Source organism: Bos indicus, chromosome 5 (genome assembly GCF_029378745.1).
Source record: "Bos indicus isolate NIAB-ARS_2022 breed Sahiwal x Tharparkar chromosome 5, NIAB-ARS_B.indTharparkar_mat_pri_1.0, whole genome shotgun sequence".
In the NCBI taxonomy this organism is placed as follows: domain Eukaryota; kingdom Metazoa; phylum Chordata; class Mammalia; order Artiodactyla; family Bovidae; genus Bos; species Bos indicus.
The window spans coordinates 51820440-51846172 of NC_091764.1; the positions used below are offsets into that span (position 1 = coordinate 51820440).

The following is a 25733-nucleotide window of genomic DNA, read 5'->3' on the forward strand; positions in this document are numbered from 1 at the left end:
TACAAACATTTTATTCTCTGCTTACTTTGCATCTATATTCCAGCTTGTCTGAACTATGAGCTATTTAAGGCTTCACATTTTTACCAGAGTCTTTTGAATATCCTTTTGCACTCTGTAATTTTTGTTCCTCCCAGTTGAAAAGAACCAGCTGACTTTTTTGGTATTTTTATACCCTGTGCTTTATTGTCTTCCTCCTGTGTTTTCTACCCGACGCCAAAGTGCAGATGCTGTGATTACTACTTCTAGTTCAAGACATCTGATTTTCAGTAGGTCCTTTTCTTTCGTCCTCAGTTAGAATCTTTATGTGAGCATAGCATTGGATCTTGTCCTTGCAAGAACAAATACTCTGTTTTTAGCCTCTGGATTCTCCCATGGACAGCACACTTAGTTTTATGTTGCATTCATGTTCTAAACATCTCTAAATCTATGAATTTTAAAATATTCCTAAAAGTACAGTTCTCTGATGAAAAAGCACTCATTGGAAGTCACAGGTCTAGACACAATTTTCAGTTGGGTTAAATAAGAAGAATGGGGATGTTGTTTTTCAGTTGCTAAGTTGTGTCCAACTCTTTGGGACCCCATGGACTGCAGTGTGCCAGACTTCCCTGTCCTTCACTATCTCACTGTTTGAGAGTTTGCTCAAACTCATGTCCATTGAGTTGATGATGCCATATAACCATCTCATCCTCTGCTGCCCTCTTCTCCTCCTACCCTCAATCTTTCCCAACATCAGGGTCTTTCTGAATGAGTAGGTTCTTCTCATGAGGCGGCCAAAGTATTGGAGCTTCAGCTTCAGTATCAGTCCTACCAATGAATATTCAGGGTTAATTCCCTTTAGGATTGACTGGTTTGATCTCCTTGTAGTCCAAGGAACTCTTAAGAGTCTTGTTCAAAATCATAGTTTGAAAACATCAATTCTTTAGCACTCAACCTTCTTTATGGTCCAAATCCCACATCCATACATGACTACTGGAAAAACCATAGCTTTAACTATACAGACCTTTGTTGGAAAAGTGATGTCTCTGCTTTGTAATACACTGACTAGGTTTGTCATAGCTTTTTTTTCCAAGGGGCAAGCATCTTTTAATTTCATGGCTGCAGTCACTGATGGCAGTGATATTGGAGCCCAAGAAAAGAAAATTGGTCACTGTTTCCACTTTCCCCTTTCTATTTGTCATAAAGTGATGAGACCTGATACCATGACCTTAGTTTTTTGAATGTTGAGTTTTAAGTCATATTTTTTACTCTCTTGCTTCATTCTCAAGAGGCTTTTTAGTTTCTCTTTGCCTTATGCCATTATTATGGTATCATCTGGATATCTAAGGTTGTTGATATTTCTCCTGGCAATCTTGATTCCAGCTTGTGATTCATCCAGCCTGGCATTTCACATGATGTACTCTTCATAGAAGTTAAGTAAGTGGAGTGACAATATACAGCCTTGACATACTCCTTTCCAATTTTGAACCAGTCCATTGTTCCATGTCTAGTTCTAACTGTTGCTTCTTGGCCTGCATACAGATTTCTCAGGAGACAGGTAAAGTGGTCTGGTATTCCCATGTTTTTAAGAATTTTCCACAGTTGGTTGCAATCTACACAATCAAAGGCTTTTAGTGTAGTCAATGAAGCAGAAGGAGATTTCTTACTGAAACCCCATTGCTTTCTCTGTGAGCCAATGAATGTTGGAAAATTCACCTCTGGTACCTCTACCTTTTCTAAATCCAGCTTATACATCTGAAAGTTCTCAATTCACTACTACCAAAACCTAGCTTGAAGGATTTTGAGCACAAGCCTGCTATCATGTGAACTGTGTGCAACTGTACAGTTTTTGAGCGTTCTTTGGCATTGCCCTTCTTTGGGATTGGAATGAAAACTGACCTTTTTTCAGGCCTGTGGCCTGAAACTGCTGAGTTTTTCCAGTTTGCTGACATATTGCATGCACCACTTTAACAGTATAATCTTTTAAGATTTTTAATATTGTATTAGGTCATTTTTGCTATTAGATGCTCTCCTCCTGCTTGTTTTTCTGATTCAAGTCAAACAGAGTTTCTATAGCCTATGACTAGGAAGTTCTGTCTGTTCTAAAACATACCCCCCAAAATGGCAGATTAGATCAGAGGCCACGCAGCTGCCCACAGGCAGTATTTGTCATGCAGAGTGTTGAATTATTGAGAACATTTAAAAATTGAGAGATTTCAGATATGATTATGGATTTCTGGTTCCTAATGAGAATGGGAGGTATGACAGAACCAAACTCACATTTCCATGTACATTTCTTTCTCCTTTTCTCCTCTCTATCCCTCTGCCTCTCTCTCTTCCTCTTTCCCTCTAGTCTTATATCAGTAAATAGCTAAATTTATTTCCAGACATTTATAATTTTAATCTTTTTGAGCATGTAAAAAAATCCATGGTCAAGGTATCTTTTTTCTTTTTTTTGTATAAATCCTCCCCCACTCCCAAATATAGTAGGAATTCTTTAAAAATACATAATTCTATTTTAAAATGTGTTAAATAGGACATGAGCATTGTTGTTTTCATTACCAAACTGGAAAGAATTTTGGGCCTGGAGCTAAAAGACCTGGTTTTGAGTTCTGGCTCTGCCACTTAGTAACTTTGAACAAATCCCTGAATTTCTCTGAGCCTGTGTCCTCATCTCTGCAGGGGGATGATTATATCCGCCAGCCTCATGGTCATGTGTATCAAATGTGATCATGGATGTGAATGTTGTTAGTATACCATATGGCACTATGGAAGGTAAGATCCTTTTTAGGGAAGCAGAGCTATAGCATATGGCTTCTCAAGGAGCTTAGGATGTGGTTACAGAGATGGGACTCACATAAGATAGATTAACAGTTAACAGTATCCTATCGCCTGCAAGGGGTGGAGGAATTAAATGTTATCAGACATAAGAAAAAGTACATGATTATGTAGTGTAACCAAGTTCAAAATTAAAAGGATATATGTAGCATTTCTTTGTTTTATTAATTCATTTATTCCATGCCTACTCTGTGACAAGAAGTATTGTAAGTAAACTGGGGATAATGTAGTGAAATAGAAAGCCTGGGTTCCTGCTTTTATGGGGTCTGTATTCTAGTAGGGGGAGAGAAGAATACTATACAAATAACATATGCTGCTGCTGCTGCTGCTAAGTCGCTTCAGTCGTGTCCGACTCTGTGCGACCCCATAGACGGCAGCCCACCAGGCTCCCCCGTCCCTGGGATTCTCCAGGCAAGAACACTGGAGTGGGTTGCCATTTCCTTCTCCAATGCACGAAAGTGAAAAGTGAAAGTGAAGTTGCTCAGATGTATCCAACTCTTTGTGACCCCATGGACTGCAGCCTAGCAATCCCATCCTCTGTCCATGGGATTTTCCAGGCAAGAGTACTGGAATGGGTTGCCATTGCCTTCTTCAAGGCTGCATGATATTCTGCTAAATATACACAGCATGATGTTTATCCTGTATGATATTAGCTATTGTAATGTGATTTGGTAAGAAGTATAATTTATAAAATACTTTACAAACTACTTTAATTATACATGGTAAGAAGAGTATTGGGCTTCCCTGGTGGCTCAGATGATAAGGAATCCGCCTGCAATGCAGGTGACCTGGGTTCGATCACTGTTTGGGAAAATCCTCCTGAAGGAGGGCATGGCAACCCACTGCAGTATTCTTGCCTGGAGAATCCCCATGGACAGAGGAGCCTGGTGGGCTACAGTCCATGGAGTCTCAAAGAATAGGACATGACTGAGTGACTAAGCACAGCACACACATAAGAAGAGTGTTAACTCAGGGATTATTGGTTAAATTGCTGTTAAACTGACATGGTATCTGGCACAGTTGTTGTAAAGTATTCTACCTGCTGTGTCTTGGATTATTGTTCCCGACAATGAAGTAAGAGGATATAAATTGGGAGGAAATAAGGTCAGTAGGTTTTCAACAAATATGGAATGACTGGCTGTAATGGGTTAGTTGCTAAGTTGTGTTCAGCTCTTGCAATCCCATAGACTGTAGCCCACCAGGCTTCTCTGTCTATGGATTTCCCAGGCAAGAATACTGGAGTGGGTTGCCATTTCCTTCTCCCGGGCATCTTACCAACCCAAGGATCTAACCTGGGCCTCCTACATTGCAGGTGTATTCTTTATTGATTGAGCCATCAGGGAGACTCAATCAGTAGCTTGGACTAATCCTACCTGCCCCGGCCCCAGTGTAGGACTTCCTTCTAGTCTGTGTTATTTTGGGGATTTTTTCTGAAAGAGATTCAGGTAACACCCTTCTGCCACCACTTTGGGCTATAATTTCAGAATCTAATAAGTCTAATCATTGGGGAAATGTCTCAAGAGTGCACATTTAACTGCTTGACTGCTGCTTCGCTGTGTGATTTGCATACTGCTGGAACATACCCGCCCTCCAACCAAAGAAACCAAGTTCACCATAAAGAAAATGATAGGGATGGAAAGAAATGGCTAGTGGCAAAGATGGAAATACTGTATATTATGTGATTTTATTCGGAAAAGGAAATTCCAGATATTGGAAAGGGTAAAAAAGTAAGATTTTAAAAGGAGCCGAAATCTTGTTGTGAAAGGAAGAAGCCAGTAATCAGTATGTATGTGTGTGACTCTTTGCTACCCCATGGACGGTAGGCTCCTCTGTCCACAGGATTCTCCAGGCAAGAATACTGGAGTAGGACAATAAGGTCTAAACATATAGTGGTTGCTGCTTTAACTCTTAATGAACTAACTTCTCAATTGCTTATGTTATTAACTGAACAGTAAGTATAATACTTTACTATATTAAAATCTGCTCATGTGCCACCCTTCTCTCTAAAGGATTTCATTAACATTTATGAAGTTATGTACAAATATTGAACACACACAAGGAGTGTGTGTACAGTGAAGTAGTGAAAATGTACACGTCTCAGAACTGCAATCTCTTTTAATCATGCATTGCAACCTGCTGTGCTTGGAGTTAAATGATGGTACACATGGGTGTCCAAACATTTTGCTCAAACCATTACTCTTAGAGCAGAGTGTGGACTCTGTTGAACTTGATTACCTCTTCTTGGACTTCTTTCCATTGTTTTTTGTTTGTTTTTGAGGCTATAGAATGGCATGTGTTTCAACACAGCTCTCAGTGCCTTGTCCAAGGTTTGCTTGCTTTTATACTTTTCGAAGGTAAGGTTGAAATGAGTTAATATTAGTACCTTTTGGGAGATGGTTATATGTGAGGAGGCCTTCAGAAATACAACTTTAACCTTTTAGGTCACTTACTGCTGAGAAGGTTCTATGCTGAGGGAGGGACTATATTGCAGTGGTTTATTGGTAAAGACATGTTTCTCTCCTGAATGTATATTATTAGTGGACAATGTGTGATGGCCTATGGGCCACACTGGATGCCCTCAGACCTGTAGCTGTAGTTACAATGAGAAAGTGTCCTTGCGTGTGTGTGTGTTCAGTTGATCAGTCATGTCTGATGGTTTACAATCCTATGGACTGTAGCCCTCCAGGCTCCTCTGTCCATGGGATTTCCCAGGCAAGAATACTAGAGTAGGTTGCCATTTCCTCCTCCAGGGGATCTTCCCAACCCAGGGATCAAACCCATATCTCCTGCATTGGCAGGCAGATTCTTTACTGCTGAGCCACAGAAAAGCCTGAATGTGTCATTCTTAAGTTACAAAAGTTATCCTAACAAAGAACCGTTGAAGATGAATTATTTTTATCATTGCCACTCATTCTTTTGCTTCTTTGTTAGCATGAAGGAGAAATTGCGAAGTGGAGTGAATTTCTCCTGCAGCCTCATTTCCTAAGAGAACAAGGATAACTAGAGCAAAAGCAAAAAAGTACTTACCTAGTCTCAATGGTAATTGAGTGGACAAATATTTAGAACTGATTTTATGACTACAAAATATTTCCTTTAATAATCATAAAAGGTTTACTTAAAAGGGGAAGAAAATATTTTGTTATGAATCTTGTATGTGGAATTTAGATGTTATATGTAGAGCTGGTGATGATTTTGCCATACAGAATCACAAAATTATATCCTAGGTTTGTGATTTTGGCATCTATCAAAGAGTGAGTATGATTGGGAGTTTTCTTATTCTATTTAGTTATATGCCACCCAACAGCTGTGAAACATCACCATCTCTGTCACTCAGGAGTGGATGTTTTGTGGCTTGTCTACATACTGCCTGTCCTACCACCTGTTTCTAGCCATATTTTGACAGAGAATCATTGCTGTAAGAAGGTGGGAGGAGGTAAATCAAGATTTTTCTAGTTGACATATTTCCCTAAAGTTTTTGTAGGAGGAGATTGAGCATGAAATAAGATTTGTGTTGTCTAGATTTTAATAATCTAGCCATCTCCTTTATAAATATCATCAATGCACCATCATTTGATAGTACACATATATTCTATATTAAATGGTACGGCCTAGGCTTCTTTCCAATTAAATAGCTCTACTTCATTTTAAGTTTTATCTCAGTTATACTCAAATTTGCTTCTGGTTTATTGTTTGATGTCATATATTACTTGTTGTGGGTGGTTCGGTGTGAAATCTCACTTTGACCATACCAGGTAATCATAATGTTGTTTATTGTTGTTCATTCACGAAGTCCTGCTTGACTCTTTTGTGACCCCATGGACTGTAGCCCACCAGGCTCCTCTGTCCACAGGATTTTCCAGACAAGTATATTAGAGTGGATTGCCATTTCCTTCTCAAGGAATCTTCCCAACCCAGGGATCAAACCCACGTCTCTTGTGTTGGCAGGAGGATCCTTTACTGCTGTGCCACAAGCACATAACCATAATGCCTTCTGCTAATTTTTTCCCTTGGGAAGAGCAGATTTGAATTGTGGAAACAGTGTTTCATAATTAAAAAGAATGATAAATAATCGTAAGAGTAGGGCACTAAATACAAAACAGAAATGCAGAGAAAGAATTTTATTTAAGGTTAATATTGTGAAGTGAAAGAGAGATTAAATTAAAATCTGATTGATTTAACTACTATACTTTGAAAGGAGTAAAACACCCCAACAGGGCATGTAAGAATGAAGGATAGGTGTTTAGTGTTGTCTTCTTTGTGCCTTGTGGCAAAGATACTGAGATCAGTTACCTGGTTTTTCTGTATTGAAAAAAGAAGTTAATCACAGAAGAATTTTAAATGATTATTGTGTCACAGCTGGCATTTATAGATCAATTACTATGTGTCAGAATCTGTGCTTAGAAGTTTAAATAAATTAACTTAGCATTCCAGTAGGTATTGTTATTATCTACATATTACATAAGCAGAAACTAAGGCTTTATGAAATTAAATAGCATGTCTCTAGCAGGTGGTACAAAGTAGTCTCAACATCCCATTATGACTTCAAGCCTCATGTCCTTAGTTGCCATAAGACTAAATTTGCTACATTTTAAACTGGAATATACAATTCATATCTTAAACACTGGTCAGAAGAACTTAAGCCAAGTTGAAGAAGTAGTTTTTAGACATCTTTTCTTGAGTCTATATGCAGAAAATAGACAATCAGAAAACATATGAAGATTTATTTTATTTTCTACCATTCTCTATATTCTAAGTATGTTTTTTTTTTTCTTCAAGCATGTTTCCACATAGAAGTCAATGTTAATGTCTTATTTAAATTAATTGGAGAAGGGAATGGCAACCCAGTCCAGTACTCTTGCCTGGAAAAGCCCATGGATGGAGGAGCCTGGTGGGCTGCAGTCCATGGAGTTGAGAAGAGTCAGAGATGACTGAGTGACTTCACTTTCACTTTTCACTTTCACGCATTGGAGAAGGAAATGGCAACCCACTCCAGGGTTCTTGCCTGGAGAATCCCAGGTACGGGGGAGCCTGGTGGGCTGCCATCTATGGGATTGCACAGAGTCGGACACGACTGAAGTGACTTAGCAGCAGCAGCAGCAGTTAAATGTGAATTTTAGATAAATCTGATAAGGGATTTATTTCTGAAATATAGGGAACTTTTTATAATCTAACAGCAAAACAAAATAGATTTTAAAATGGGCAGAGGGTTATATAGACATTTTTCCTAAGAAGACTTACAGGTGGCTAACGGGTACATAAAAAGATGCTCAATATCATTAATCATCAGGGAAATGCAAATCGAAACCATGGTGAGATATCACCAAATAGCCAAAAGATAACAAATGTCAGTAAGGTTGTGGAGAAATTGGAACCTCTGCACTCTGTTGGTGAGAATGTCTACAAAGCACTGTGGAAAACATTTTTCAGGTTTCTTAAAACATTAAAGATAGGAATATCACTGTCGTGTTCAGTTGCTCAGTCATGTCCAGCTCTTTACGACCCCATGGACTGCAGCATGCCAAACTTCCCTGTCCTTCTCTGTTTCCCAGAATTTGCTCATACTCATGTCCATTAAGTTCGTGATGCCACCCAAAAAATTCTTCCGTATAGGAATACCATAAGAATCTAGCAATCCCATTCCTTGGTATATTTCTAAAGTACAATTGAACTTAATATCTTGAAGAGAGATCTGCACTCCCAAGTTTACTACTGTGTTGTTAACAATAGCTGAGATATTAAAACCACCAAAATGACTACTGACAAATGAATGGATATAGAAAATGTGGTATACTCGCTGTTGTTTAGTTGCTGAGTTGTGTCCGACTCTTTTTTCTACCCCGTGGACTGTAGCCCACCAGACTCCTTTGTTCGTGGGATTTCCCAGGCAAGAATACTAGAGTGGGTTACCATTTCCTTCTCCAGGGGATCTTCCCCATGCAGGGGTCAAACCCATGCCTCCTGCACTGGAGGACAGGTTCTTTACCACTGAGTCACCAGGGAAGCCTGGTGTACTCATGTAGGGAAATATTATTCAGCCTTAAGAAAGATGGAAATCCTGCTGTTTGTGATTACATGGATGGATCTGAAAGACAATATGCTAAGTGAAATAAGTCAGTCACAAGAAGACAAGTACTGCATAATTCCACTCATGTGAGGTATCTCATCAGTCAAACTTACAAAAGCAGAAAACAGAAAGTTGTTTGCCAGAAGTTGTGGGAGAAGATGGGGAGTTATTTAATAGGTATAAAGTTATAGTTATAAAGCATGAATAAGTTATGAAAATCTGCTGTACAGCATAGTGTGTATAATTGACAATGTGGCATTGTGCACTTTGAAATTTGTTTAGGTGGTAGAATTCATGTTAAACATTGTCCTTAACAGACTTATACACAGAGGGAAACAACACAAGGAAACTTAGGAGGTGATGGATATTTGTGTGTCTTGATAATGATGATGGTATCATGAGTGTTGACATGGCCAAATGCATCAAACTGTATACACTAATATTTGCAGCATTCTAATATATTATTTTTCTCAGTAAACCTGTAAAAATATAAAAGTGACTTTAAGTTGGCATCCTTTATTTTATCTGATAATCCTAAATTTGTCACTTCTGGTATAACAATTTTGTTAGGTCTAATCTCAATAGACTAATATCTGGTAGATATTGGACCCTTAACTCTGAAGTTTTAATTCACCTTTCACCAGATCATGCAGTGAGTATAAATAATAAAAGATACACCATTTAAAGATTGATTGTTTTGTAGCCCATAGACCACAGTAATGAAAAACAATAGTCTTTCCTTTATCCAGTGTCATGGAAATATGGTGATCTTCTTTTGATGATTTTCTAGATAAATGATAGTTAGAACTTGCTTTTAGTCTTTTTTTAAGTCTAAAATGTACCATCTACTTTGGGGCCCATTACAGAGTATTTGGAGTATTGTTAACTTGCAATGAGAACTGAACCAGTGGGCAGAAAATTGGTTTCAAGACCCTCCTCTACCATCTACAACTTGTCTTCAAATGTTCTTTCAGATTTGATCTGTAATCTGAGAATATTAATATGTACAAAGCTTACATCAGAAAGTTATTGTGAGGATCTTTTCACGTGCCTGTTGGCCATCTGTATGTCTTCTCTAAAAAACGTCTATTCAGATCTTTTGATCATTTTTGATTGGGTTGTTTGTTTTGTTTTTGATATTGAGTTGTATAAGCTGTTCATATGTTTTGAATACTAACCCCTTAGCTGTCATATCATTTGCAAATATTTCCTCCCATTCCGTAGATTATCTGTTCATATTGTTGATGGTTTGCTGTGAAAAATTTTTAAGTTTAATTAGATCCTATCTGTTTATTTTTGCTTTTATTTCATTCAGATCCCCCCAAAAATGTTTCTACAGTTTATGTCAAAGAGTGTTCTGCCTATGTTTTCTTTCTAGGAGTTTTAAACTTTCATGTCTTGCATTTAGGTCTTTAATCAATTTTGAGTTTATATTTGTACATGATGTGAAGAGATGTTCTCTCTCTCATTTTTTTAAAAAAAACATAATAGACTCTTTTTTTTAAGATTTATTTATTTTGTTTTATTTTTGGCTGTGGTGGGTCTTCGATGCCACGTGGGCTGTCTCTGATTTTGGCCAGTGGAGCTACTCTTCGTTGCAGTGAGCAGGCTTCTCCCTGCGGTGGCTTCTCTTGCTGTGGAGCACAGGCTCTAGGCACGTGGGCTTCAGTAGTTGCAGCATGTGGGCTCAACAGTTGTGGCTCATGGGCTCTAGAGAGAGGCTTAGTAGTTGTGGCTCATGGGCTCTAGAGAGAGGCTCAGTAGTTGTGGCGCATGGGCTTAATTGCTCTGCAGCATGTGGGATCTTTCCGGACCAGGGATCAAACCCATGTCACTTGCATTGCAAGGTGGATTTTTAACTACTGAACCACCAAGGAAGCCCAGGAGATGTTCTAATTTCATTCTTTTACATGAAGCTGTGCACTTTTTCCATAACCACTTATTGAGGAGACTCTTTTTCTTCATATATTCTTGTCTCCTTTGTCATAGATTAGTTGGCCATAGATACCAGTGTATTTAAAACTATAAACATATGTAGCAATATTAATAACTTCAGTTAGCATGCTGTGTTCCAGGTATCTCTATAGGCATTAGAGATAGCTAATGATCTAATGTATCTAATGATCTTAGAATTCTGTACATTTATAAATTTGATGTCTATTCTCTGATATCCCAGTATCAGTATTCATTTTGCAGAGCCATCTGAAGACTCTATTAATTAGCCTTGCTTTTTTTTTTAAGACTTTTTCATATTCCTGTCTTTAATTCTATAGACTTAGGATAAATTCCTAAAAGTAGATTCATTTTCACCTATGATTAAAACATGTAAGTTCTTTTACTTGTTGCTCAAAAACTATTTCTCACTAATTCCCAGCCAGGTGGCTATGCCCTAGATGTTATTAATAATGTATAATAATCACTACAGTTTGAGTGTCTACTTTATTCTGGCTTTGTGTCAGATTCTTTATATACACTGTATTTATTCCTTACAACAGTCCTACCAGTATGTAATAGTATTTATGCATTCTGTATGTGGGCATTGAGGCTCATAGTTGTTAAGTACACTCGACAGAGGCATTTTCCTATTGTATGTCAGAGCTAGGATCATATTCAGGTAAGCAGTTCTGTCTTGCAAGCCATGCTCTGAAAGAAGGATCTTTGAAGAAATAGTAGTAGTGCTGATTTAGCACATAACTTTCTTTTAAGTTCAAGCCATCACACAATTTCTTATTAGTTTTAATGACATTCCTATTTGAAAAAATAGATGGCATTCCCATTTTATAGGCTGAAAAGGAAGGTAAGTGATTCAGTTGTAATAACATGCACAGCAATGTGGTTTAGCTTAGCCCTCGTCATTTCAGGTGTCTGTCATAAATGATTGCTTTATTTTGCCTATAGTGTTTTTGTCTGTTTTGGGTATTAGCACTTGGAGCCTTAGAATATTGTATGTTTCAGGAAAAATCATTTGAAGGATAATACATTTCTATTTCCTATCATTATGGTCTGTAGGTGGCAAAGGCACTTATGTAAAATCAGCACTTTGGTTGTACATTACTAGGCATCAAGCAAAAGCACTCCTGGATTTCTATACCCACCAAAATTGCAGTATTGTAGGAAAATGAATGGAAGTATAAATTTTGGGTGAAGGAAGGAGGCAATAGTGGTTCTTAAAAGAGGCTTATATTTGCTGCCAGGCAATCCTTAGAAACCAGTGGAGCTTTCTTGGCTAAATCTCCAGGGTCGACTTCTTAACTGAATGGAATGTAAAAGGTACATTCATCATGAAACACTGATGTATTGAGTGAATTTTATAGCTATTGTTTCCATTTAGAAAAATGTGAGAACCAGGACTATATTCCAAAGTCTTTGCTTTGAAGTTACCTAAAAAAAATGTGAACTAATTGGACTAATCTTATGACTGGCATATAAAAATGCAAAGTAAATAAACTTTACTTTTTAGATATTCATTTGGCTACTTAAGGTCTTGGTTGTGACATATGGAATCTTCCACTGGGACGTGTGGGCTTCTCTCCAGCTGTGGCGCTCAGGCTCAGCAGCTGCAGCACACAGGCTTAGTTGCCCCTTGGCATGTGGGATCTTAGTTCCCTGACCAGGAATTGAACCCATTTCCTGCACTGCAAGGTGGATTGCTAACCACTGGACCACCAGGGAAGTCCTGTAAGTCTATAAACTTTTGATAATTTTAAAATGGGAAATACAGATTCTATTCAGTGGGTAGATTCTAATTTAAATAACATACACAGTTAACTGTGGTGTGAAATACTATAATGTCATGGTATTGGATATGTGGTATAAAGTGGATCCAAATGAATACCAATAATAAAAATGAGTAGAGATTACTACCTCAGCTTCTGGATAATATAATACAATACCACAGGATTATTGGTAGGGTCACATGATTATCTCTTAAATTTGCTACTATATATTGTATGTACAAAATATGTACACACACGGATCCCTTATACTTTAATATGCATCTATATTTATCTAATCTCAATACTGATATCACTGTCTGCCTGCCTCAAAGAATATTGCAATAGCAATATTCTTGACTAGCATAAATGCTAGTCAAGTTGGACATTATTATTGGATAAAACCAGCAATGTAGTGAAATTTGTGGCTCAAGATGTCATATTTAGTAGGGTTATTGTAATAACCTATCAGAAAACAAAGGATAATTAATTTTGGAAGATGCATTTGCTTCAATATAAAATAGGGAAATTAAAAGTAATAACAATACTTAGGATAATAATAATATTGTCATAATAACTTGTCTTTGTAGAGCATAGATATTTACAAAAACTTAGTCTACCCTGACTTTGGTATTTTTAACATACCTCTTCCTTCTGGCTTTTTCCAATCACCTGTTCAAGTCTCTCGCTACCATTTTGTCTTTACTTCCCTTTTCAGTATGTTTCTTAAAAGAGTGATTTAGTCTGTTTCCATTTTCTCATCTCCCATGCTCCTCACTTCATTTTGTATCTCTCCACACGCCAGCCTGTGCACCGTACTTTCCACTGACATTCTTAGCCACTGAGTATAGCAGACATTTAGTTGTTTAAAATAAAAAAGTTATGAAACCTCCATTAAAAAGGATTCATTTGTTCTGATTCTAAAATCAAGGCACAGATTCCTTCATTGAACATATGTTGATGTTCTGTGAGGTATTCTTTGTGCTGGCACAGTGATTAATAGAGAGGAACTTGGACTTCCCTGGCAGTCCAGTGGTTAAAGCACTGTGCTTCCAATGCAGGGACACAGGTTCAATCCCTGGTTGGAGAAGTTCTACATGCTGTGTGGTGGGGCAAAAAAAAAAAAGTGCAAAGGATTTGTCCTTATAGAAATAACATTTTAGTGAGAGAAAGAAGAAAATAAATACCTCAAATATGTAAATAAGTGAATAAAATAATTTCAGATTATAATAAATGGAGGAAATACAGATGGTCCCCAACTTTAAATGGTTTGCATTCATGTAACTTTGAATTTGACTATACTTTCAAACTATACTTTGAATTTTGAATTTTTTTCTTGTCTGGCAATATGTGGTACAATACTTGCTCCTGATACTGGAAAATATGGGTGAATTGAAGCTTCCTGTTAGCCATATGATCCCAAAAGTAAATAGCTGCTTCACTTAGAATCATTCTGTACCCATACTACCATTCTGTTTTTCATTTTCAATATAGCACTCAATAAATTTATGAGATATTCAACACTTCATTGTAAAATAGGCTTTGGTGGTTTAGTCACTAAGTCATGTCCAACTCTTGTGACACCATGGACTGTAGCCTGCCAGGCTCCTCTGTCCATGGGATTCTCCAGGCAAGAATACTGGAGTGGGTTGCCATTTCCTTCTCCAAAATAGGCTTTATGTTTGCCCAACTGTAGGCTAATGTTGGGCTTCCCAGGTGGTGCTAGTGATAAAGAACTTGCCCAGCAATACAGGAGACTTAAGAAACTTGGTTTCGATCCCTGGGTCAGGAAAATTCCCTGGAGGAGAGTATGGAAACCCACTCTGGTATTCTTGCCTAGAGAATCCCATGGACAGAGGAGTCTGGTGGGCCACGGCCCACCAGGTCATGAAAAGTTGGACGCAAAGCGACTTAGCATGCATGCAAAGGCTAATGTAAGTATTCTGAGCATGCTTAAGGTAGGCTGGTCTGAGCTCTGATGTTTTGTAGGTTAAGTGTATCAAATGCATTTTCAATGTACACTGAATTAATCTGGATGTAGCCCCATTTTAAGATGAGGAAGATCTATATGACAGGATATTAAGAACAAGAGAGAGTGGGGTGGGTGTCTCTGGACTCTGAAGGGTAAGATGCTCAGGAGTTGTTCTCTGTGGAGGTGACCATGAACTGAAACTGACCATGCAAAGACTAGAGGGAGAGCTTTCAAGGCAGAGCTAACATTTAATTTGGGTTCTAGAATGAATTTGGCTGCAAGGGGATTGATTTACACCCTTGAAGTTTCCAGGGTGAAATCTGAAACTGGCCTCCATATGTGGAGGGTGAGGAGGGATGCACAAGGGAGATTGGTTAAGTGGAGCATTTAACAAGCAAGGGAACTTACACTGGAGGCTTGTCTTAGGTGCTGGATGAGGGAAATCATTCCTCAGCTGCCCAGCAAATCTTAAGAGGCTTTACTAGGGTTCAGTCATGTATTCAGTCTGGATGGTCTTAGCAGCACACATCACCTCTCAAGGTACATCCTTGGAGTAGCTCTCCCTGTCGGCACAGTGGGCAGAATATACATTCCTAGGACAGGGAAGGACCCTCCGACTGCCTGGGTACAGCTTGAGTATCAACCAGCAGTCATGTCCTCCTGATTACCTCCTCTGACAAAGGGACAGAGGGAGGGCCAATGTGTCTGAAGTGTAAAGATGGAGGGGAACATGGATGTGAATTGAGGTCAGAAAAGTCAAGCAGGGAGATGATGTTGAACGTTCTCTCCAGTGAGAAATTTAGATTTTTACTCTTATTTCAATACGCAGGTAAATTTCTAGGGTTTTCAGCAAAGAGCGGGGTGTGGTATTATTTGATTTACATTTTATAAATACCATTCTGGTCCCTATCAGGACAGAAGGAACTTATCAGTTGGAGCATTCTATTTCAAGGTTAAATCCCTTTACTAGATTTGGCTGTTAAAGTTCATGCCATCGTAATTTGTTGACACAAGGTTGATATGAATGCTAGATCAGTGTAGAAAAACGTCATATAAAAAGACTTTTGTACTGAGCTGGCCAAAAAAGTTCCTTTGGGTTTTTGTAACATGGAAAAACTCAAATGAACTTTGTGGCCAACCCAATATACATTGCCTTATATGACCATTATTAAGGCTTCCCTGATGGCTCAGTGGAGTAAAAGAATCTACTTGGAATGCAGTAGACACAGGAGACTCAGTTTCTATCACTGGGTTGGGAAGATCCCTTGAAGAAGGAAATGGTAACCCATTCCCGTATTCTTGCCTGGGAAATCCCATGGACAGAGGAGCCTGGCTGGTTATAATCCATGGGGTTGCAGAGTCAGAAATGACTGAATGACCAAGCGTGCCTAAACACACACATACACATGACCTTTACTTCCACAAATAAGTGCCTTAAGCTCTAGGAGAGGCCAGGTGATTGGGTTCCAGGCTCCAGCTTTTTATCTTCTTGTTTATAAGTCTTTCCCACCTTTTTTCCCTTTCCATCTTCTTTATATTAGTTAAACCTGCCTTCTGTTTTTATGGTAAAGTGATTTTTCTAGGAGCATGATAGTTTCTTGCTTATTTATAATTGAAATACACTTTTAACATCAGTGTGGGGGCAGAGGGTTCTAACACCATTCAGACATCTGAATGGATATAACTGAAACATAGTACAGATGAGAAGAGCAAAAGAAAGTCTGGAGATTTAATTGTCAGTTCTCTACTTTGACAGCTTTTCACTTCAACATCCTTCACCGCCAAGGTTAGCATTTCTCAATTATTCTATTTCCCCTGTCTTGCCAGCGGCTGCTGCTTGGGGAGCAATTTCAAGGTTTCATCCTCTCTGTGAATTTATCCTTCAGTTTCCAGTTTCTTCTTCTCACAGCTTTTGCTGTTCTAAAGTTCACTTAAATGTTGCTTTAAAAAAAAAGAAAAGAAAAAAACAAAACAACAGTGTGACAATTTTGAAAGTGCATTCAACCTTTGACTATGGGGGAAATTTTTAGACTGAGACCTGGTGTTTAGCACCTTGAATGAGAAGTGAGTGCCCCCACCCTCTGTGCTCTTGTACAAGGTCAGGAAGAAGCATACCATCCAGCCTATTTTCTTTAGGGTTTTCTTCCTGGGTGCTGCCCCTTCGTGGAACATCAGTCATCACTCTGTTACATTTCAGTTTGCTCAATCTTGGTTGTTATTTTAAAATCAGAATAAATCACATTCCAGATTGGATTTCTCCCTTCTCTTTTTCTTCTTCGCTTTGTCTTATCTTCCCCTCCCCTACCCCTATCTCACTTTCTTCTTTCTGTGGGTCTTTTCCTAGTTTCATCCTAAAATAGTGACACACACTTGCTTCCTGCTCATGTTGGCAATGGCACGATATCTTTGGCTCTACAACATGATGTGACCCACGTTCAACAAATACTCTCTTAGTTATTGAGCTGAACCTTGGGCCAGGCTCTCTTTTATTGTTCAGTTGCTAAGTCATTTCTGACTCTCTGTGACCCCATGGACTGCAGTGTGCCAGCCTTCTGTGTCCTTCAGTACGTCCCAGACGTTGCTCAGATTCATATCCATTGAGTCGGTGATACTATCTAACCATTTTGTACTCTGTCGCCCACTTATCCTCCTGCCCTCAGTCTTTCCCAGCATCAAGGTCTTTTCTAATGAATTGGCTGTTTGCATCATGTGGCAAAATTATTGGAACTTCAGCATCTATCCTTCCAATGAATATTCAGGGTTGATTTCTTTTAGGATTGAGTGGTTTGATCTCCTTGCAGTTCAAGAGACTCTCAGGCTCTAGGTATTTTCAAATGTGTGGTTCACAGTCCCTATCTTTAGAAATCTTGTATGACAGTAAGGGATGGGGATAAGTAAATAGAAAATTATATTACAGTGTGACATGTGCCTGGTCTATATAGAGTAGGGCTTTTAACATGCTGCTGCTGCTGCTAAGTCGCTTCAGTCGTGTCCGACTCTATGAGACCCCATAGACGGCAGCCCACCAGGCTCCCCGTCCCTGGGATTCTCCAGGCAAGAACACTGGAGTGGGTTGCCATTTCCTTCTCCAATGCATGAAAGTGAAAAGTGAAAGTGAAGTCGCTCAGTTGTGTCCGACTCTTAGCGACCCCATGGACTGCAGCCCACCAGGCTCCTCTGCCCATGGGATTTTCCAGGCAAGAGTACTGGAGTGGGGTGCCATTGCCTTCTCCGGCTTTTAACATGGTCTTGACCAAATCCTATAGAAGGAATTCTAAGCTACACCCTGACCAATGAATAGAAGTTAGCAGTTTGAAGAGTCTGTGGCACATGGAGATGGGTGACATGTTTCAGGTGACATGGAGATTTAGTTGGAAGATGTAGAGGAAATTTTGTAGAGTTAAAATATTGACTATGAGTGTACATGGAGAGAGAGTTGGGGAAGAATGGTGTAAAGTAAGATTGGAGACAGAAAGACAGAAAAAGTAAAGTTATTGTTTTTAACTCTGATACCAGTACAAGTTTTTTTTTTTTTTTTCTTTCCCTTAAACCTAGAAGAGAATCATGTGAAGGTTTCAATCACATGAAGGGGGTCTCATGATCATAGTTACATGTTTGGCTACAATATAGAGTGTGCTATACGGGTTTTCCTGGTGGCTCAGATGGTACAGAATGTGCCTGCAACACGGAAGACTTGGGATTGATCCCTGGGTTAGAAAGATCCTTTGGAGGAGGGCACAGCAACCCAATCCAGTATTCTTGCTTGGAGAATCCCATGGACAGAGGAGCCTGGTGGGCTACAGTCCATGAGGTCACAAAGAGTCAGACACAACTGAGTGACTAAGCACAGCACACATAGAGAATGCGTTTTGCTCAGTTAGCAGTATTTATCAGGTACTTCCTAAGTACTAAACATGACAAACAGAATCATATGAAAAGCAGACAAAGATTCAGCCTTTGGTTCCCAAGGACGACAATATTGGCAGCAGGAAGTCCAGTTAGGAGGCTGCGTGTTGCCCATGAAAAATTTTGGTGGCCTGAACTGCAGTATTGCAGCAGGGATGTGTGCATAAGTAAGAGATATTCAGAAAGCAGTATTGACAGAACGTGGTCATTGACTGGATAGGGGTAGGGGTGGTATGAGAGGAAAGGCAGGGGTCTTTACAGACTTCCCTATGTTGACCTCCTTTCTCCTTCCTTTTTCAGTTTGACAGCCTGGTGACTTTGTGGGTGTTTCTGTTTCCATATGTCTAGTTATCTGTTTGACCAGTTGTCAGTTCTGTCATGCCATGTGGTCGGGGAACAATGATAGGGAAAATACAATGGGTCATTGACCTTGTAGCAGAGGCCATTTGCTACGGGAAAGCTATTATCAAGAATTATGCTAAGCAGCTCTTCTTGTCAGATGAAGTTTGCTAAACTGTTCATTCTGTTATAGGTTATGCAGTACAATATTGTTGCAGGGATTGGATGTAGGAGAGGAGGCAGGATGGTGGCAAAAATGTGAGAAAAAGAAGAATCTCATAACAAAGCTAACAGTAAGAGTGCCAAAAAACCACAAAGGTAATAGAATGGAAGATTTTAAATGGGAATTAAATGGGCACTTGAGATTGAATATCCCTAAACCAGATTGTTTTTCTAAGATACTTCCTGAGGACATTAGTATACTGTATTACGCTGTGAAGAAAGGTTTCTAGACAATGCTGTACACTCAGATATGCCTCTTGTTTCAAAAAATCTGGTTGCACCCAGAGTTTTGTAAATCTACTTGCCCCCTTTGTTTTTCAATACTGTATTAACATTCTGTGAAGTGATGCCTCGCAGGACACACAGATTTGGGAAATGCAGGTCTAACAAAGTTATGGCCGTAGTAATGGTTAACACCTATTGAGCATTAATTATCTTGTATGTGTAGTGGTAAATTCTTTCCATGAACTAACTCCTTTAGTTTTTGTACCAACAACTATGAGATAGATATTATTCTCACTTTGGTTGCAAAAATACTTAGTTAAGTAATTTATAAAGTCATATAGATAGTAGGCAATAAGCCAGATTTTAAACCAAGCCATCTAATCCAAAGGTCAACACTTATTCCTTTGTACATTATCTAAACACGTCACAAAACCAAGGTCCATGGAGGACTTGCAGCTGTTGGGTCCACTGAAATTCCCTTCAATCATCTCATGCATGGATGGGCCTCTCATGTACTCCAGGAACAACAAAACATCCAAATGACTGAACACTTTCCAGGCTCATAGTCATTGAGCCCTTATACATGCCAGCCATGGGGCCAGGCTCTTCACATACATACTCCATATGGCAGAAGAAAAAGTTGAAGCAGGAGATCCAGAAACTCACACAAGATTACTCAATCAGAAGCCAAGAGAGCCAGACTCAAATCCAAACAGTCTGATTCAGGAGTAAGTCTGGAGTCTGTGTTCTTAGTCACACATTGCTGCCCCCTCAACATCTGAATCAGTGTGAACAATCTCTCCAGGCCAAGAAGTGTAACTGTGTATCTGTATTAAATATGCATAAAATATCAATTTATTTTTAATCCATTTATTGGTATGAGTGACTCCTCTTCAAAATTATACAGTCATCATTGCTACCACAGAGTCATACTTTTGGAGACAGAATGTTTTGGAAGTGAAGGTGTGAGCAAAAAGATAACATGGAGGACTCAGGAGGAGGAATCAGGCTAGGTGAGGAAGCGACCTCACAAACTTGCACTGGAACTAAGACAAGAATGCAGGTCAGATAAGAATGGAGTTCTGTCCATTCAGGATCGAATCTGGGGAGGTACAGTGTGATGGATGTATATTTTATCTCCCTCATAAATAAAATGCGGATGGATTATATTTTATGTTTTGCTTACCCCTTAGCAATATAATAGTTAATGTAAAGATTTTAGATTAAGGCAATTTGGTGTTTGAGTTTTCACTCTATCATTAAACACAAATTTAATGTAATTTCTGTCCTTCATCATCTACAAAATGGGGATAGACATACCAACATCCCCAATTTGTCCTGAAGAACAGTTGAAATAATGTTGTATTCAGTGCTACAGAAAGTAGGTGCTAAACTTTTGTTTTGGGTAGCTATTATTTTATTATAACATTGCTTTGTTTTCCTGTTTTGTAGTCTCAACTTGCAAATGTTAACTTGCTATTTTTCATTCTCCTGTTTCATTTTTCTTCTACTCATAAAGTACAGCATGGTAGGTTCCAACAATATTAAGACACCTGTGTTTCAGCAGTAGTGATGTCGTACAGTAAAGTGACTTTTAAAAAGCACATTAGAAATAGTAGATTTGAAATGATTTTATTCTGTGCAGGAATTCATCAAATACGTTTTATCTCAACTGTTTACCCTGACCGTTTGACTTGGCTTTGAAGAAGAATTTTTTAAAAGTAAAACAAATCACTTACTTAAAGATTATTCAAACAGCTGTGCCTTGAATTTTTTGAAAAAGATGAATCTATATTTATATGGAGAGAAAAATAGTAATGTTTTTTGGTTGGTTTCAGCTGTCATTAAGTGAAACAAGGTTGATAGAGCTAGGGCCTCTCTTATCACTTGCATTGTATCAAGGTACTTTGTTTGGAAAACTTTAATCTTTTTTCTGTTCATAATTTATATGCAGAGAACAGTATTTTAATATAAGAAATGCAAATGTAGGTGTTAAAATGTCATAGGAACTTGTACCATGATTATAGTGGATAAACAGTGGGTTCACATACTTAAGATTTTTATTATTATTATTATCATTTTTTACAGGATGAGTAAGAGATACTTACAGAAAGCAACAAAAGGAAAACTGCTAATAATAATATTTATTGTAACCTTGTGGGGGAAAGTTGTATCCAGTGCAAACCATCATAAAGGTAAGTTCTTCTCATTTCTTCCTCGCTGTCTATGGAAGGAAACTCTGTTTAATACAGACTATTGTGTTCTGCCTTTACTGGTGAGTTACTTTTACTAAATATGGGTCTGCCCATTGCAGTTCTTTTCAAGTGAAGATGCAGAGATCCTAATATGGCTTTGATAGGGAATGAATGAGTATTAAAATGTTTCCAAGATTACTGTCACTTCTGCAAATAATATTCAGAGTACAGAACTGTGAATCTGCTTTATTCCTACCATTTCCATTTTTAAGATGTTAAAATGTTGAGTTGACAGGCAACAAAGATGAGTTTCAACGTGTAATTATCCAATAATGAAAGCACCTTTAATAATATTTATCTTAATAATATGTATACATGTGAATTTCAGTACTTTTTGTAGGTCATATTTCTTCATGCCAGAGTATATCTTTGGCCACTATTTGGGTTTTACCGCTAGTATGATATTAAGCAGGTTCAATCCTGCCATGAAACAGGGGAAGGGAGGATATTTGTCTTATTTATGTGTGTTAAGCTTGATAGCTCAAAATTATGCCTCTTTCTGTTCTCTTTCCTGAGCATGAGACTCAGCATAGTGAATAAATACTTTTTCCTAAATGAATTAAAATGGGCTATTTCTGGACTGTTCCTACCATAATTAAGTATTCATAACCTGAAAAGTCAATTTAGATTTTTCTGTGAAATATGATTTTACAATCTAGTTCTTTTTCCTCTGTAAAGTCCACAGATTAGCAACTTACTTTCTTATTTTTGATTAGAGTTAAGCGTGCCTTGAATTTTGTTAACACTTAAAATAGTTACACGTGTGCATTTAATTAGCATTACATGGAAGAAGTATGCCAGGGAGGGAAAGATGTGGTGTGACACTTACAAACACTTATAAATCTTTCCCCCCTATGTTTAAAACAAAAAAGTCACCTTTCAAAATATGAATTTTATAAAAAGTTTCTTCATATTTCACAATCCTGTTTTTGCCCCACTGTGCATGTTTTCTTCTTTTCCTTAGTATAGCTCACAGATCCATAAATAAAGCTTAAAAATTTTTAAATAAGGGTTACTGGTATAATATTAAAACAACATTAAACAACAACAACAACAACAACAACAATCCTGTTGTTGACTGAATCCTGTTCAATCCTGTCCAACACTTTGAGACCCCATGGACTACAGCATGCCATGCTTTCCTGTCCTTCACCATCTCCTGGAGATTGCTCAAACTCATGTCCATTGAGTTGGTGATGCCATCCAACGATCTTGTCCTCTGTCATCCCCTTCAGCCTTCAATCTTTCCCATTATCAGGGTCTTTTCTAATGAGTCAGCTCTTCCCATCAGGTGGCCAAAGTATTGGAGCTTCAGCTTCAGCATCAGTCCTTCTAATGAATATTCAGGATTGATTTCCTTTAGGATTGACTGGTTTGATCTCCTTGCAGGCCAAGGGACTCTCAAGAGTCTTCTCTAGCACTATAGTTCAAAAGTATCGATTCTTTGGCACTCAGCCTTCTTTATGGTCCAACTGTCACATTCACACTACTGAAAAAACCATAGCTTTGACTATATGGACTTTTTTGGCCAAGTAATGTTTCTGCTTTTTAATATGGTGTATAAGTTGGTCATAGTTTTTCTTCCAAGGAGCAAGCATCTTTTAATTTCATGGTTGCAGTCAGCATCTGCAGTGATTTTGGAGCCCAAGAAAATAAAGTCTCTCACTGTTTCCATTGTTTCCCCATCTATTTGGCATGAAGTGACGGGACCAGATGCCACGATCTTAGGTTTTTGAATGTTGAGTTTTAAGCCAGTTCTTTCATGCTCCTCTTTCACATTCATCAAGAGGCTCTTTAGTTCTTCTTCACTTTCTGCCATAAGGGTGTTTTCATCTGCATCTCTGAGGTTATTGATATTTTCTCTCTGCAATCTTGATTCCATCTTGTGCTTCATCCCAGCCTGGTATTTTGCATGATGTACTCTGCATGTAAGTTAAATAAGCAGGGTGACAATATACAACCTTGACGTAGTCCTTTTCCAGTTTTGAACCAGTCCTTTGTTCCATGTCTAGTTATAACTGCAGCTTTCAATATTCACCTTTTAAAAAGGGGCAAATTACTGGGGCCGAGCCCCCTGATTTGGACTTCACTAGAGAAGACACCAGTTTTCCAGTGGTCATGTATGGATGTAAGAGTCAGACTGTGAAGAAAGCTGAGCGCTGAAGAATTGATGCTTTTGAACTGTGGGGTTGGAGAAGACTCTTGAGAGTCCCTTGGACTGCAAGGAGATCCAACCAGTCCATTCTGAAGGAGATCAGTCCTGGGTGTTCATTGGAAGGACTGATGCTAAAGCTGAAACTCCAATACTTTGGCCACCTGATGTGAAGAACTGACTCATTGGAAAAGACCCTGATGCTGGGAGGGGTTGGGGGCAGGAGGAGAAGGGGACAACAGAGGATGAGATGGCTAGATGGCATCACTGACTCAATGGACGTGAGTCTGAGTGAACTCCGGGAGTTGGTGATGGACAGGGAGGCCTGGCGTGCTGTGATTCATGGGGTTGCAAAGAGTCGGACATGACTGAGTGACTGATCTGAACTGAATAGAGAAGACATATCATCCATATGGTCCCCATGGATGGTCATCCCAGTGCACCTTCTCAGTCTATAAAAATAGAATTGAGAGAAATGGGAGAGATTTATAGTAATTGTGAGTGTCAGTCCAGCAAAACAAGGGCTCATGATAAGGATGTTTTCTCATCTCCAAAGCCAAGTCGTGGGGTCTCTAAGAGAATCAATCAAAAGGACTGCTCCATAGTGAATACTGCATACAATTTTTAGAGCTGCTTTTAAGAACTTATAAGTTGTGCTCTGTTCTGTGCTAACCTCAAAACAAAGATCTTTTCTTACTTTTTGCCAAAAAAAAAAAAAGAATGTTTCTTGAACATATGAGATTGACTCAGAAAACCTACTCAAAGTGCCAAACCCAGTGCAGTATAGAAATGACTTTTGAGTTGTTTTGCTGATCCATTTCCACCCTATAAGAATATTTTGGAGGAAGAATGTAGGAAAAATTTCTCTTCCTCTTTCCCCTTTTCCTTTCTTTCTTCCTTTTATATTTTCTATGCAAATATTCCTTTTGTTTAAACTATTTTACATCTAATAAGTATTATTTACATATTATTTGACATGTACATAATATTTTAATTAATGTACATACAGCAATACGTGAACTGTGAAATTCCAGAGGTTCAAGCTGGTTTAGGAAAAGGCAGAAGAACCAGAGATCAAATTGCCAACATCCGCTGGATCATGGAAAAAGCAAGAGAGTTCCAGAGAAACATCTATTTCTGCTTTATTGACTATGCCAAAGCCTTTGACTGTGTGGATTACAATAAACTGTGGAAAACTCTTCAAGAGATGGGAATACCAGACCACCTGACCTGCCTCTTGAGAAACCTGTATGCAGGTCAGGAAGCAACAGTTAGACCTGGACATGGAACAACAGACTGGTTCCAAATAGGAAAAGGAGTACGTCAAGGCTGTATATTGTAACCCTGCTTATTTAACTTCTATGCAGAGTACATCATGAGAAAAACTGGGCTGGAAGAAGCACAAGCTGGAATCAAGGTTGCCAGGAGAAATATCAATCACCTCAGGTATGCAAATGACACCACCCTTATGGCAGAAAGTGAAGAGGAACTAAAGAGCCTCTTGATGAAAGTGAAAGAGGAGAGTGCAAAGGTTGGCTTAAAGCTCAACATTCAGAAAACTAAGATCATGGCATCTGGTTCATGGCAAATAGATGGGGAAACAGTGGCTGACTTTATTTTTGGGGGCTCCAAAATCACTGCAGATGGTGATTGCAGCCATGAAATTAAAACACACTTGCTCCTTGGAAGGAAAGTTATGACCAACCTAGACAGCATATTAAAAAGCAGAGCCATTACTTTGCCAACAAAGGTCCATCTAGTCAAGGCTATGGTTTTTCCAGTGGTCATGTATGAATGTGAGAGTTGGACTATAAAGAAAGCTGAGTGCCGAAGAATTGATGCTTTTGAACTGTGGTGTTGGAGAAGAGTCTTGAGAGTCCCTTGGACTGCAAGGAGATCCAACCAGTCCATTTTGAAGGAGATCAGTCCTGGGTGTTCATTGGAAGGACTGATGTTGAAGCTGAAACTCCAATACTTTGGCCACCTCATGCGAAGAGTTGATTCATTGGAAAAGACCCTGATGCTGGGAAAGGTTGAGGGCAGGAGAAGAAGGGGACAACGGAGGATGAGA

General features: G+C 38.8%; 1 protein-coding gene across 1 annotated transcript in view; it reads left to right on the top strand.

The window, feature by feature from the left end:
• The window catches only part of TAFA2 (TAFA chemokine like family member 2), a 558863-nt gene that overhangs the window by 370047 nt on the left and 163083 nt on the right, over nucleotides 1-25733 (top strand). The window contains exon 2 of the mRNA XM_019960906.2: nucleotides 21344-21450. Within this exon, the coding sequence (XP_019816465.1) occupies nucleotides 21345-21450 (106 nt within the window). The 5' untranslated portion in view covers nucleotide 21344. The remainder of the gene's footprint in view (nucleotides 1-21343; nucleotides 21451-25733) is intronic.